The sequence below is a fragment of the Styela clava genome, chromosome 8, assembly GCF_964204865.1.
Source record: "Styela clava chromosome 8, kaStyClav1.hap1.2, whole genome shotgun sequence".
NCBI classification, from domain to species: domain Eukaryota; kingdom Metazoa; phylum Chordata; class Ascidiacea; order Stolidobranchia; family Styelidae; genus Styela; species Styela clava.
The window spans coordinates 6,788,592-6,804,478 of NC_135257.1; the positions used below are offsets into that span (position 1 = coordinate 6,788,592).

A 15,887-nucleotide genomic window follows, 5' to 3' on the forward strand; every position below is an offset into this window, starting at 1 on the left:
TGAGTTCAGGTTGTGCGCCATCTTGGTGCGCATACTTCAGGAGGTCCAAAAATTGAATATATATACACCTGTTTTTATTTTAAAGTTCCTCATTTTGTACATCTTTTTAAATTACAATTCACTCTCATTTTATTGTCTGGTGTTGATACCAGTTGTCATAAGCGCAATGCAATGATAAATGCAATAAGTGAATACTGTATATCCAATCCAGAATTAGAAACTTGACATAATATTTTTATTACTGATATGTTACAATTTTATTTTCAATTTCAATTTTATGTTGTGTAAATTTTTTTTATTTTTGATGTTTCTATTTTGTTCTTGGAGAAATTTTTGTTGTTGTAAACAAGCGTTACAGAACCATACATGTCTGAATGTTACTAACAACCAAAGCTGTGAAATCCAGACTCAGAGATTGCTACTTGAATCCAAAGTTTGAACCTCTTAGCATTGGTTTTTATATTCCGAATAGACAAATATTTATTCATTTTAAATTAAATATGTTATGTGTTCATTTTTACAGTTAGTGCAAAGTTGACAAAAATGTCCTGACAGAATTGTTTTATTAATACTACCAATATGAGCAGCATATGCCTTGTGGTGGCAAAATATGGTTGAACTTCAACCAGTAGACACTGTAATTCCAGGCAAATCTTGTGGACCTATGACTGAAACAACAACTAATAGAAAGAAATTAAAGACAGCTGGTGGAAGATCGAAAGGTGAAATTGGGAATAATCAATAACTTATTCCATTTGAGGTTCAGAAATGGAAAAATTTTATCCGGTTTAGAAATATTTTGCTAGTTGCTTTATTCAATACAGTCATGAATGCCAGAGTAAGTTGTAAGACGTAACACAATAAGTCACAATAAGTTTTTATTTTCGCGGAGTAGATTGGAATCCTAGAATCAGTTAGTGTTACTCGAAAATACTTTTCTTCCCTTTCTTTTTATTTTTGTTGTACTCTGAAGCAATTTCCTTTAATCTGACAGTACAGAAATAGATACCTGTTAGCACACAGCAAGACTGAATTATGATTTGTGATTAATTTGATTTGCAGGTATTCAGATAAATTGATTTTTTGGAAAATTATGATATACAACAAATTACTTCTAATAAAATTTAACAACATTAGCATTGCAAAAATGGCAACCTCTCAGAGGCTATAAACCGAAATTTTGATTGTCTGAGATCTCAATTAAAAATTTTTGAACAGCATTCCCTTGATTTGAACTAAAATATTTGGGAATGTTTGGCTACAAATTTTATCTAAATTGTGACCTTCTGAATAGATTACTTTTCAAATAATTAATATGGCAGGCTTCATCTGTGATTTATCCTAATAAATATAATGTCTTGTTGATATTCAGGTATATCAATTATTTTTTACAGGTGTTCGATCGTCGAGTACTACAACATGTGATGTCACAAAGCTTATTGTTGTTATCATCACAATTCTAATTCTTGTTTCTGCCCTCATTGCAGTTGTCTTAGTAATTGTTATGGGTATGTATGATTCATGAATGCATTATGCATTTTCTTTTTTAAAGCTGAATTTTATAGCTTTGCTCTTAATAAAACTTTATTCAGACAGCTACTCAGATATCGGGAGCTACTAAATTTAGAGAAACTGCAAAGTGGCCTAGTGGTTGAAGCGCTGGTCTTTGCTATGTTAGCATCACAAGTTTAAAATATGTGGTTCAAATACCATGACCATCATCTCTCTCTGTCTGTCTGCCAATCTCTGTCTTCTTTCCCTGTTTTAAATGGTGGAGGAAATAATTGGTATGCATACCATATAGTATGATAACATTCATATATCCAAATTTTCGACAATAGTATTTTATAATAGTTATCCAAATCATGATTGTCTTCAATATTCAGAAAAAGGACCATTGAGTTGGGGAAATTTACACCCAGCTACATTCAAAAAATGACCACCACTTTCGGAATCACTAAAATCTCGTCTCTCCTCCACCAGGTTGAGAGAAATTTTGCCTTGGACCCCTGCTCTGAGAAAACCAAATTTTTTATATCTAAATCTTCTGGGCATTCAAGATTTTTCCTCCTGTTGAGAATGCTTAGTTAAATGGATGAGTTTTCGTTGGAAATTTCAGTCAACACTTTTGTTGCCCGTAACTTTCCAACTTCTGATTCGGATGGGATCAAAATTTTGATTTCTAACTCCAGTATTGATAAAATCATGCAAATTTCTCGACGCTCTTGTTCAGAATGCTTACATTTTGTTTTGTAGTAACTTGCATTGATGAGCCTATCACTGAATAATCATACCCAACTGAACAGTTGATAGAATTTTTTCAGTTCGAATATCTTTGTTTTCAGATCAAATGTCATCTTCATTAAGAGCTTTTGAGAAAGCATCATGTGATGAAGTAGAACCAACGCCTATGCATATAAATTCATGTTTAAGTGCGTCAATTATATTTCATTAATGAATTAGTCTATCTGAAATATTGTGATATATGATTTGCAAAACTCAAATAATTTTAGGATGGCAAAATTAAGCAAATGTTTTTTATTATTCCTTTGTCACTTTGAATTCCATCATTCTTTTTTCAGCATTCTTTTGTCCTTGTTCTAATAGATTAGGTTAATATTATTGTGATGCGATTGTGAGAAACATATGCTGTAAAGTGAATTTATTGGAACACAGGAATTAACAAACTGATTTTGAAAACTGTCATTGTAGAAGAAACTGGTTAAAGTTGTATGTGTATTCAAAAGAGTTATTGACTTTATTTGTTTCATAATTTTCTTTCGTCTCCTTGTTGTTTTACCAAACATTGAATATTTGTTTTGTGTGAGGGCTCAAATAGCAGCATATTTTGATATTGGTATCAACTTTGTGTACATTCATTTGAGCATTGCCTTCTTGTCTTCTTTCAGATTCTAACTGTCGATTTGATCTTTCTACTTGTTTTGAACCATGTCCATTCGGCTATAGAACAGATGAAAGTGGATGTGAAGATAGTTGTGAATGTGCTATTGAAGGAAGTTTTGAAGGAGATATTGCATTTTCTGAAGATGAAATACCTAAATTAACAGAAGTGTGTACAATTGAAAATATGATAAAGTTTGTTGGTCAAATTAAAATACATCTTCTGTCAGTATTCTCAACATTGTAGTCTCAACAACACTTTGTCTACTTCGAAAGTCTTTTTCCCTCCTCTAGGCAAATACACTATTACCATTTCATGAGTCAAATTTTGATATTTGCCCTCATTTTAGTAATATATATATTTATGAACGAATAATGAATAAACTGCGATTAATGTTGTCAATATGATATTTTTTTCCTGAAACTCAAGATTCAAGATGTTTTTTTTCTTTAGAGTTTCAAAAAATAAGTTTAGATTTTAGCTGTTTTGGGGAAGTTCAAAATATCTTGACGAAAAAATATTTCTTGTCAAATTTTATCTTTCAAATAGATATTACCTTTATTAGCTACATAGAAATTTATTTAGAACATTCAAAATAGAATGAATTGCACACAACACCACCATACAGATGGAGACATTGTCAGGTCTGTTATAGACCTTTGTAGTAATGAAACAATTTCAATGGAATTACTAACAATGTCATATATATATATCTAGCTTTATGGATACTCAATGCCTGGTGATTTTGACGTATTTTCTGGTTCGTCAACAACAGGTCGTATATGGAATGATAAACCTGTAGATGAGAGGCATAAAATCTATTATGAATGGGCATCTTCTGTTAGTGAGTAGAAAACATTGTGTTTCATTTTTACTGGCATTTGGAAAAAGAGTGAGCATAGCGACCGTTTTGTTATTGTGTTTTGGTGGTAAAATTGATTTCTCGGCAATGCCCAATCATTGAAAGAAATTGCTAGATGTCTATTGCTCATATTTAATTTTTTCAAATTCAGTTTTCCCAGTCCTGTTATTTTTGTTTTTATTTTAATTCATGGAACACTCATGATGTATGGAAACTTTTTTATTCAGTCACACTTGTCCACTAATGTTTCCAGCAAACTACATGCTCAGCTTAGATCAGCTTCGTATTGGTGCACGGCCTGCATGTTAATTTATATAAATACGAATTACTCTCTTGTTTCAATCAACTAAAGCATAAATCCATATTTGTTTTTATAATAAGCAAATTTGTTTGTTTTTGTTGTGTTGGTAGTGTGTAACACACATGCTTTATTGTTGTATAACTAACAGTATTGTTATCTGAATAGTGATATATCCTAGAATTTTGTTATGCAAATGGTACCATTTTTCAGAGAATTGCAATTTTGGTCACTTTTCGAAATAAAAATGATTTCAAACTTTAAGCTAAATACTATTAATTGGTAATTTCAGCTGAAAAAGCAGAGAAGGCAATTATTGAAGCTATTAAACGATATGAAGAAAAGACATGCATCGATTTTATTGAAAGGAAAACTGAGGAACGTTATTTCAGATTCACTTCGGGAAGAGGTTGTATGTGAGTGCAATCATTATTCACATGTATATAGGACCCGGGAGTTAAATCAAAGGAAACTTCAAGCTGATGATAAATTTTTCAATCCACTATTTGATTTATATCATTATTTTTTGCCGTGATGGACAGTTTGATTGATACACAATCCTGCAACACATAATTTATGATAGCGTTGTTTGGTGTCTGAAAAATGTTGTGTCTCACTTGTCCCGAGTATGGCTCACATTGTAGGAAGATAAAAACTTCATTATGGAATTTGCGGTTGTGCACACCGCAATTTTTAAAGACTACATCACAGGTACACAGCAATATGTAGAAAATTGACACCAACAGTTCTCAGGAGCTTTCCAGGAATCGTCCAGGGTTCTTGCTTAGGACCTCTATTCTTCATTTTATACATCAACAATATCTCTAATTTCCCAGATCTATTGACTGGAGTATTTGCCGATAACACTGATCTTCTTGACAGCGCGAAATTGATGTCAAACCTTAAGAAGTGTGTAAATAACTATTTGCCCTAAAGGATATATTTATCATAACTCAGAATAGTGGGAAGGAATAAGATAACATATTTTAGTCATTGGTATTTTTCAACGATTTCACAAATCATGTTTTGAATAAATCTTGCGTTGTTAACTTCAATAGGTCAATGATAGGAAGGCATAGAAAAAATGGACAACAAGTATCTATAGGTAAAGGTTGTGAGATACCAGGTGTTGTTCAACACGAATTACTACATCTGCTCGGATTTCATCATGAACATTCTAGACCAGATCGAGATTCCTATCTTAAAGTTTTAGAAGAGAACATACTCAAAGGTAAGGCTTGAAGTCAGTTAACAAATTGCTAAGTTCAAGGTTTTAAGTAATACTGTTATTTGAAATATTTGTTGAAGTTTGCAGGGGGCATGCTTTAAGGTTTGTGTTGACAAAAGAAACTTTTTTAATTCCAATCTTGAGAAACATAATTAGTTAGAAAATTCTCTAGAAGAAAAGTAGTTCGAGATTAGTTACTTTGGACCAGGGGTTCCCAAACCAGGAGTCGCGACCCTAAATTGGGTCGGAGTAGTAAGTAGGGTCGCAAACAGGTCATGGGGTCGCTAAGGTAGGGTGGAGGATAATTGTACAAATCATCTAAGATTTGACAAACTATGTTAAATTTAGCAGTTTATACCATGGCTTACTGTAAAAGAGGCTCATAAGCATCGCTCTATGTTTATGATATAGAAAATGTAGATGCTTATTGTGACATCACTGTTTGGTTTTAGCTTATTTTACCTAACACCTTCACATGACCAAACTCAAAAGTCCAGTGAAAGAAGCTCTATAAAGTTTCATGAAAAATATATATATTACCCTGGGGTCACACTGGACACTTGAAAGTTGTCCTTGGGGTCGTACTGAAAAGAGCCTGGGAACCCCTACTTTAGACAATTGTCATGATGCTGTTTTGTTACTGGTTTTGCATATTTTGTCTCCCGTGTTCATTTATATATCATTCATTAGCTAAAATGCCCTTGTTGCCATTATATCAGTTTACTAGTATAAATTTTTTTTCATGTTTTAGAAAGATTTGGCAACTTCAAGAAGAGATTAAAGAGTCAAGTGCGAGATCTTGATTCAGAATATGACATAACTTCTGTAATGCATTATCCAAGTAATGCATTCAGTAAAAATAAGAAACCAACAATACTAAACAGGAAAAATGATAAATTAGTAAAAGCACAAAGACGAGGATTCACAAATGAAGATTTATATGAAGTCAATTTATTGTACAACTGCTACAATGAATTAGCAGCAGCAGGTGAGTGGTGTAGATGTCAATGGTGATTTTCAACTTTTTCGCATTAGTGAAAAATTACAAATAGTTCTTAACAGTTCAGTCTTATCCTGTCACATTTTAAAGTAAAAAGTATAAATTTTGAATACTCTGTGATGGATTTATTCATATATGTTTGATACAAACTAAATATATAAAAAGTTGACTTTTTATCTCAGAATTGAGATATGATTGTATATTCATTTGTCTTGTAATGATAAGATTTATAGATAATGTGGAAATATTAATTTGAAGATGGGATTCTTGGACAAGATTGTACTGGTTTAAAACATGAATATGCATTATAAGCTCCTTTGGATTATTAGTGAACAAAACCTAATATAAAAAACAGATAGTTTTATAAATAGTACAGCGATAGTCCAGGGACTGCAGACTGACACTTGTAACACTGTCAAACAACCAGTGTTGGGAATTCTCAGCGATTGACTCAACAAGAGAGTCGCAGCCTGTGTCGTATTTTCGAACTTACTGGAGTCTGAGTCAAAATTTGAATTTCTGAAGTATGAATCAGAATTGCAGTCTTTCAATTGGAGATAAAAAAAAGTTAAAACTACCTATAAAACTCAAAGGGCATTAAGTTTAATGAGCATTCTTTACAGTCTACCAGAGGAGGAAGCGAATGCCTACTTTTTGTAATCAAAAAGTGATTTGAGTATGAAAGCCGAATTAGAAGTCAAAACTGAATCAAATGGAAGCCAGAGTCGATTGTAAATTATCGCAGACCAACAATTGATATTTTTATTTTCTTAGCTAAGTGGGCATCTTGGACACCATGGAGTTTGTGTGATGAGACTTGTGGATTTGGCGAAAGATCTAGATTTAGAAAATGTAAAAATATGAAAGATGAAATAGTTGCAGGATGCAAAGGTGCTAATTGGTTGGTGCTCGCAAATTTCACAGATCATGACTAGGGCTGGACATTTCGAATCGAATATTCAAATTGATTTGAATAGTAAATTATGTAAATCTGTTCTGTCAAAAATTTTAAATTGGCACCATCTTGTTTTTTCTGTTAAAGTGAGGGTAATCCCTAATTTTTGTTTATTGAAACCATATTTTCAAAATGCTATTCTGACTTATGACTTTTTTCTTCCTAGTGAGTAATTGATGTAACATGTTTCTTGTTATTTGTCAACATTCAGCGAACTGTCTGATTGATGGATTCTATGTTTTCAATAATTTATGTGTCTGGAAGACATATTACAAAAAAAAATCACTTGTAATTATCTATCTTCCAAGTATTTGAGATTCGATTTGATTCAAAAAAAATATGATTTGATTGAGAAATCGTAAGATATTCGGAAATGCCCAGCCCTAATCATGACTCTTTTAGAATCTAGAAGAATATAATTATTTGAATAATGACCCTCTCAATCATGAGGCCCAAAAAATACTTTCAGTTAATGAACTCCGTCTGTATATAAATTAGTTTTAAAATAGTTTTCATTAATTTTTTATTTTAAATCGAATTTTTGTTTATAACCAGTTTGTGCTTTACTTTTTTCATCTTGGATTTAAAATATACCAATGACTATTACTGGAAAAGTTTCATGGCAAGATTTGTTCAGTTTTTCTTCATAAGATCTACCGGTTCTAAAATACGATTCTAAGATCTAAAATACGGTTCTAAATCTCAAATCTTTCAGACACTGACCACGATTGATTCTAATCTTCAGGTCAGTTTTTTATCATTATCAAATTCTGTCATCAACCTATATTTAGGATCTAAGTTTCAACGAATAGCCTGCCAAGGTCCACCATGTCCACGAAAAGCTGGGAGATGGAGTGAGTGGGGATCTTTCACAGAATGTAGTGAAAAATGCAGCGGTGGTTTCCAATGGAGGTTTGTTCAATACAATATCATGGTTGAATCTCTGGGTATTCAAATATTTTTATTGCGTTGCCTGTACTTAGCAATCCTGAAAGGCTTTGGAGAAAAATATCTTGAGTAAGAAGCTACGAAGATGAGGAGTATTTGCATTATGTTTTGTTACACACTGAGTATTGTTCTTATTATTTCTTATATTCTGTTTCAGTGACTTGAGTATTGAACATATATTCATAATTGGATAATGTTCAAAAGTCTGCATGATCTACTTTTCTTTTTTCACCAATAGTAAAGGTTTACAACATTGAACTAGTTATTAAATAGCATACTTGACTCACACTGGTGATTTCTCAAAACCATGTGGTTGCTTATATTAGAATTAAGCTGTCAACTGCAATTTACCTGTGGTGTGAATATTATAAATACCATCCTGCATTTGTGCAACCAACTTGACGTGAAGTTGTAGGGACGTCAACATTTAGATATATTCTCACCTAACAGGAGAAGAAGATGTTCTGCTTATGGTGAATGTGAAGGTGTATCATATCAAGGACAATCCTGCAATAAAGAAGTTTGTGAAGGTAATTCAAAGATGTGACAATTATTCATTTATCACTTGCATGCATAAGAGAATGTATATAAAAATGTATTGTCTGTACATATATATATAACAGTAGTTGAGGGATGAAATGTATCAGAATGTTGTTTAGTTTTTCTCTGAAGCTCAGTCAAAGTGAGGCATAAACTAAAAGTGGAAAGATCACAGAAAGAAAGGTAACAAAACACAACTTGCATGCAGAGATCTGCATATTGACTTGCAGTTTTTACAGAAATACCCATAAATACTCTGACTTTGAGCTATAATTGGCTTGGCGGTGTGGCGCATCATGCTAAGAGTTAGGAATACACTTGCCACTGCACCTCTGATTACCCTGCATGGGTTTGAATTCTGTGGAAGATTAATATGTGCGAGAGGATTGCTGGATTTCTCGCTGCCAGAGAGGGGTTCATGTAAACGCTGGTCAGTTACTGCTTCCTCTGCCATCAAGTCCATGCATCTGAAAACAAATACCTGGCTAACTAATCCCATACCAATGGACTGGTAACCCGACCAGAGGCCGTGGTTGACCATGTTTTTGAGCAGTCTCATTGGCTTTTCTTTTCTGTGGGATAATTATCTAAACCCTATATTTAAGGTCCTTGTCAGGTAAACAGCAAACTCCCCATTGCAAAAGTTGTTAAAAACAATTCATGAATAAAAACTAGCTGCTAAGATTGGATGAAAAGTATTTTAGGCATTAATGATAGAAAGCTTTCACAAACAAAGTCTGTTGTAATGTTTATAGAATGAGATTAGTGAAGCAAAATAACTGAGAAGCTAGTTTTAGATTAACAATATTTCATTTTCCAGGTATGCCAAGGTGGGCAGAGTGGTCTGCTTGGAGTACTTGCAGTAATAGGTGTGGAGGAGGATCAATGGTCAGTTTTATTTTAATAACAATTATATTAGGCTCACAATCGATTTGAAATGTGGATTTCATATCGTTACATTCATGTGTCTAAATGTCACTGTTTATTTAGTCAGTTTCAGGTGTTTTGCTATCTTAGCTCATTGTTCTATTTGACATTGAAAGGGTATGGTAGGTATAGTGTATTGAACTACAGCTCTCATCTTCGTAGATTAGAAACTGTCAGTTTTTGAACGAGTTTAGCAACGGAGCTTGTAAATTATGATAGATCTGTCTCACTCTGTCATCGGTATGAGATGAAACACTGGTATGGTTATAGCCATTCAATTACACCAAGTAGTACTTTTGTAGATTTTTTTCTTGACATGATTGTCTTAACCAAGATTCCAAAAAATGTTGCTCGATTCAATAATAGCTTTACTTTTTCCAAATTTTTTAGTTTAGAGCAGTACTACTCCCTAATTTATTTCTTTAGTTTCTGTTTTTTATTTTCACAAATTGAATAACTTATCAAAAGCCTACTTTTCACAGTCACGCAAACGTCAATGCTTAACTGTTGACTTCGTAGCAGCATTGACTTGTGAAGGGGATGATGCAACAGGAGTTGAGACACAAAGAAAAGATTGTAATACAAATGACTGTGGCGGAATTTCCATTGAGTCTGATTATGAAAATCTTTGGTCTAGTTGTTCATCTAGTTGTGAGGGTACAAAAACAAGGTAATATTTCAAAAGGAATTTTTCTATACCTGAACTTCAGGAACTGTTATACTTCAAATTCATGGATGTCTAAAATTAATTGAATATTCAATAAGGTTCAAATATACTAATTTCTGGAAATTACGGTCCCTAGATATATTAACTTGAAATTTATGCAACAAAATGGCATTGGTCAATTTCTTGGTCGGCCTTTTTAATTTTGTTTATTTTCAAAATTGGCCTTCATATGACCTAGTCACCAAATAATTTCCGCAATATTCTCTGTTAAACATGACTCTGTTTTATACTACATTTTCCAGACCATATGGTTTCAGTCATCCCAGATGGATTTTGAAATTCTCTATATCTAGGTTCTATATCTAGATATACCAAAAAATCCCAAATAAATTATTTTTGGTCATTGAATACAATTTTTATTGCTTTCGCAATGCCAGGCAATGTTTTTTGCAGGGAAAGAATTTGTGAAGGTAGCTGTCCTCCTGGTCAAAATATTGAAAAACAACCATGCAATGTTGGTGCTTGTGATGGTCCAAGTATGTTTTCATATTATTCCCATTTTTTGCTGTAACAAAAGTTGTTTTCAATTATAACATGCTTAATTGCCAGTAGGATAGGATTTAAATATTTATCCTGGGAAGATGAAAGGCTTAATCATATGGCGAACCACGGCTCTTGTCCGGTTACCAGTCCATGAAGGGTTGGGGGACTTGATGGTGGAGGAAGCCGTAAACAACCACCGGTTACTAAACTACCCTGTTGCTGCGAGGAGTCCAACAATTCTCTTGCATATAATTATCCCCACATTGGATTCAAACTTGCAAACTCACGCAGGGCAATCAGAGGTGCGGTGGCGACCGTATTCCCAACACTTATCACGATGCACCACACCGCCGAGCCATCAAGACACTAATGTATTCCTAATAAAGAATAACCGTTACAATTTTCTGTCTAGAGTGGAGCTGAGTTATTTAGTGTTAGGAATTACTAGAAATTGAGGTAATATTAATTCCAGTTGTCGAACATCCTGTTTCAAAGTTTTAGAATCCTCATTATAATATATGAAAATATCCATTACATGATACATCTTTATAAAATTAAACATGCTACAATTCATTGAATGGTATCTGATGAGATGAAACACTGTTATGGTTATAGCCATTCAATTACACCAAGTAGTACTTTTGTAGATTTTTTTCTTGACATGATTGTCTTAACCAAGATTCCAAAAAATGTTGCTCGATTCAATAATAGCTTTACTTTTTCCAAATTTTTTAGTTTAGAGCAGTACTACTCCATAAGTTATTTCTTTAGTTTCTGTTTTTTATTTTCACGAATTGAATAGCTTATCAAAAGCCTATTTTTACACTCATGCAAACGTCAATGCTTAACTGTTGACTTCGTAGCAGCATTGACTTGTGAAGGGGATGATGCAACAGGAGTTGGGGGACTTGATGGTAGAGGAAGCCGCAAACGCCCACCGGTTACTAAACCACCCTGTGACGGCGAGGAGTCCAACAATTCTCTTGCATATAATTATCCCCACATTGGATTCAAACTTGCGAACTCACCAGGGTAATCAGAGGTGCGGTGGCGAGCGTATCCCCAACACTTAGCACGATGCACCGCAACGCCGAGCCATCAAGACACTAATGTATTACTATTAAAGAATAACCGTTTCAATTTTCTGTCTAGAGTGGAGCTGAGTTATCTAGTGTTAGGAATTACTAGAAATTGAGGTAATATTAATTCCAGTTGTCGAACATCCTGTTTCAAAGTTTTAGAATCCTCATTATAATATATGAAAATATCCATTACATGATACATCTTTATAAAATTAAACATGCTACAATTCATTGAATGGTATCTGATAGATAGACTAACGTCATAATTTGGCCACTTTTGTAACTTATACCATTTTTTTGATCATCTTTTCATGACCCTTTCATCAGGAGTTTATCAATTTTTTGTAAGTTTCAAAACCCAAAAATGGCTCGCAATTCTTATTCAATAAATTATTTGGCCTTTCTCCCTAATCTCATTTTAGGGCAATTGCATAACTTATTTTTTCCACGTAAGTTTGAGCCAGGTATTGTAATAAGCAAAACTCTGTATTTTTAGGTATAGTAGTAAAATATATTTAATACTTTGTTGTTTTATTCATAGGGCCAGAAATGTATCTCACGGATGTGGTACAGATGCCACAAGTACTTTGTAATCCATCAGCAAGAAATAGGTGGTATTTTGGCGACTTCAATGGAGATAAAAGAACAGATGCACTTTGCATGTCTGATAAGGAATTTTTGTGCGTATCTATATTTTACACTCGAGAATCCGATACTTTGAATCAATCATATTTTAACATTTGAATAACCAAACAAGCTTTTGGCAGAACATTGATGTTTCCCTGTATCAGATTTTGTTGTTATCAGATTGTTAGAGCTGCACCAAATGAAGCACTATACTGCATGAAACCTATTTTTAAATTTCAATCCGGCTGTCATAAAACAATCAAGCAATACTATTTAAATCACAATAAATATGACAACTTCACGTTCATCGTACATTGTCTGACGAGTTTTAACTGTAATTATATTTCCTGATATACTACTTATGCAATGTCCAATTTTAATCCAACTAGTCCAATCTTAATGGTATGATTCGAACAGGTATATTGCAGAGAATTAGACTATTTTTTTATAATGTGAGAAATATTACACTCTGAATGTCATCACCCTATATCTGCCATTTTCTATAAAAATCCCCCATTCAAATATTATTATTGATGAAAGTCAAAAATTTTTGTATTGTCTCATTCGAATTCGTTAAACAATTTTGGTTATGTAATTAGTTTTACTTTCTTTGAACAAACAGTTTCCTTTGCCTGTAGTGAATACACTTTGCTGTGTATAATTGCAAAAAAAAAAATATTAACCAGCCATTCCATAGTTTGGAATTGAACTAAATTTAACTTGTAATTTTCAGTAAGCTTGCACATACAAGTCCTGATGGTGCACCGATAAAACTGAACTGGCAAGGATATTTACGAGAATGTACTGGCTGGTTCAGATTTATAGGTGATTTTAATGGAGATGGAAGAGATGATGTTCTTTGCAGAGATGATCAATCAAGGTATTAGTTTCTACAAAACAATAAAATACTTACTGTAGGTCTATTCAATAACATTGTTCTATCAAGAGATCAAGACACTTACAATGCTGAGAGTATTTTCTGTGTGTGCCACTTGCTCCCGTTAGACAAGTACAATACGTCGGACCTTAGAGACAAGTGGGATGCGATATTTTTGAGACACCCTGTTGAGAGTAGCATCTAATTGTTTTCCAGACAAATTGACCTTGAAGACAAGTTTATTCAGCTTCTATTTATGGGGTTGCCCACCTATCAAACTTTCTTACATTCTCAGTGGATGGGTGCACTACTGCACTTAGCAATGAACTGACGACCAGAGCTTGAATCTTAGACACTCATCGACACCACATTACTTAACTTTCTCAAAGCAGCAATAATCATACAAATAGAGACAATAAGCAATCTTTACTAAATTTTTGAGATACTAATTCTTTGGCAAAAAATTTGCCTAGAAGAGAAAAAATAGTATAAAGACTCATTTGTTAAAATGGACACTCCATACCCTTACTCTCCAAATTTCTCAATTTTCATTGAGGTCTATTAGGGATAAAATTTACCTATTTATCTGTTGGGAGGAGAAAGCCGATAAGACAGCTCAAACATATGGCGAACCACAGTCTCACGTCCGGTTACCAGTCCATGTCGGGTATGGGATTAGTAAGCCAGATATTTGTTTTCAGATGCATGGACTTGACGGTGGAAAAAGCCGTACTGTATTAGAAATGTTAGTATTTCAGATGACGATTGCTTCTATTATTAGATGTTGTACTATTGAGGCAGTGGATAAAAGTTTATATATTGTGTTGAAATTTTTAGTTGTGTGTTCATTTTAGACCATTTATTTTTTTTTCAACAGAAAATTGACAATAAAATTCGCCAATAAAGATGGACAATTTGATGACTTGGAATTAAATGTAGGAAATTTTTGTACACAACCAGCAGATAGGATATTTATAGCTGACGTAAACGGCGATGGAAAAGCTGATCTTATTTGTCGTTATGCTAATGTGGATATAGAAATACGGCTCAATAGAATATGAAATGTTATTCATGGGTAGCGGAATGCAAAATATCTGGGGATTCAACATGTGGATATTCTCTCCATAAACAAATACATGAAGTTTCTGCATCCCCAAGTCACCATTTCAAATTTGTCACAATGCAAATGGTTAGTCAGGGTATCATCTTCTCCAATCAGTTTAATCATCACTTTGAAAAATACCGATATATGTGATGAATGGCACATATGCATTGGTAATGCCCTAAGTCATGTGATGGCAAGAGGTTGTCAGATACGATCACAATGTGATCTGTTGAACAAGATATTGAAAATTCTAAATTAAACCCTAAATTTTATAACGGAGTGCAAAAAATTACTTGAATTGGCTTCCGAATTCGTATTGCATTCGTGGTTCATGCATAGACATATATTTTCAGATGTAGGTGCACACTATGATGTTAGTTACTGTATATTAGGTGAATCAATGTCCAAAGACAAAAGCCATGCATACTTCATTTCACATTTGTTATGCTTTTTTATCTAAAATTGCCACTCAGTTCAGTGTCCGGGATATTTTAATTCAAAATTTTGATGGGACTATTTTCAATCACAATTATAGGGAAGTGTGGCTTCTTTTATTCTAAAAATGATTTAGCTTCATTTGAGTAGAGACTATCTCTGTAGTCATTGGGTTAAAAATATTATCTTTTGTTTGTAATATGGTGAAGAAACTTATTTTATACTTGCCTATTATCATTTGTTTTTTTAAATTTCCTACTAGACCTCATGCACACTAAGAATAAACTTCTAATTTAAAGTGCTTCTTCTTTTGTTAACATACCCTCAGAATGTGGTCTCTGTACTTAAGCACCCTGAAACATGCTTCCATGGAGTATTGATGTCATATTTGAGTTGGTCCCTCTGTAACTGCACTAAACCAAATTAAAGAAGTACTGGCTCACAATTGGCGTTTCACCTCGCAAACACTTTACCATGACAAAATGTGGGTGGGCTCATGTTTATTTCCAAATTTCAGTTGAGTGACGACGCTCAAAAGGGCAGTTTTTCTAATCTTATTGACTTAATTGCTCAACGTCCCATGTCAATCAACATTTTGATACGTAATGCACAAACTTATATAGTTCTTGGCATTTCGACGTAGTTGCCAGTAGTAGTAACATTGCCTCTCTTACTTCAACTAAATGCTTCAGCACCATATCAATATGCATGAACAAATTGCTTTTTTGGAAAATTTTGAGATGATAGATTGAAAAATAGCATTACACTTCCATATAAACAGTAGCGTGACTGTTCAAGTACACATCCGGATCTTTAGCTCCAAATACCAAAAAATTGTATATGGCTTATTATCGCTGGAAAGAATATTTCTGATATTTCACCACACAGAAA

General features: G+C 33.4%; 1 protein-coding gene across 2 annotated transcripts; it reads left to right on the forward strand.

The window, feature by feature from the left end:
- Positions 1 to 58: 58 nt before the first annotated feature.
- Positions 59 to 15,358, forward strand: LOC120346512 (uncharacterized). Of its 2 annotated transcripts, XM_078115141.1 has the most exons (17): positions 59 to 722; positions 1,395 to 1,508; positions 2,346 to 2,432; positions 2,910 to 3,070; positions 3,620 to 3,746; positions 4,355 to 4,478; positions 5,121 to 5,293; positions 6,042 to 6,278; positions 7,065 to 7,181; positions 8,037 to 8,157; positions 8,644 to 8,723; positions 9,554 to 9,621; positions 10,143 to 10,330; positions 10,781 to 10,863; positions 12,494 to 12,632; positions 13,313 to 13,459; positions 14,334 to 15,350. In XM_078115141.1, exons 1-17 carry the CDS (start codon positions 611 to 613, stop codon positions 14,515 to 14,517), a joined length of 2,262 nt encoding a protein of 753 aa, XP_077971267.1. In that variant the 5' UTR covers positions 59 to 610; the 3' UTR covers positions 14,518 to 15,350. The 2 variants fall into 2 exon arrangements, with proteins under 2 accessions (XP_077971267.1, XP_077971268.1); XM_078115142.1 differs by lacking the exon at positions 7,065 to 7,181 and having other exon boundaries at positions 14,334 to 15,358.
- The last annotated feature ends 529 nt before the right edge of the window (positions 15,359 to 15,887 follow it).

Bases quoted from the DNA above. Each gene is read 5' to 3' on its own strand.
- LOC120346512 (XM_078115141.1), top strand. From the start codon at position 611: ATGGTTGAACTTCAACCAGTAGACACTGTAATTCCAGGCAAATCTTGT. The intron at 5,294-6,041 runs GTAAGGCTTGAA...TTCATGTTTTAG, and splicing joins AGAAGAGAACATACTCAAAG to AAAGATTTGGCAACTTCAAG. The intron at 10,864-12,493 runs GTATGTTTTCAT...TTTTATTCATAG, and splicing joins TGGTGCTTGTGATGGTCCAA to GGCCAGAAATGTATCTCACG.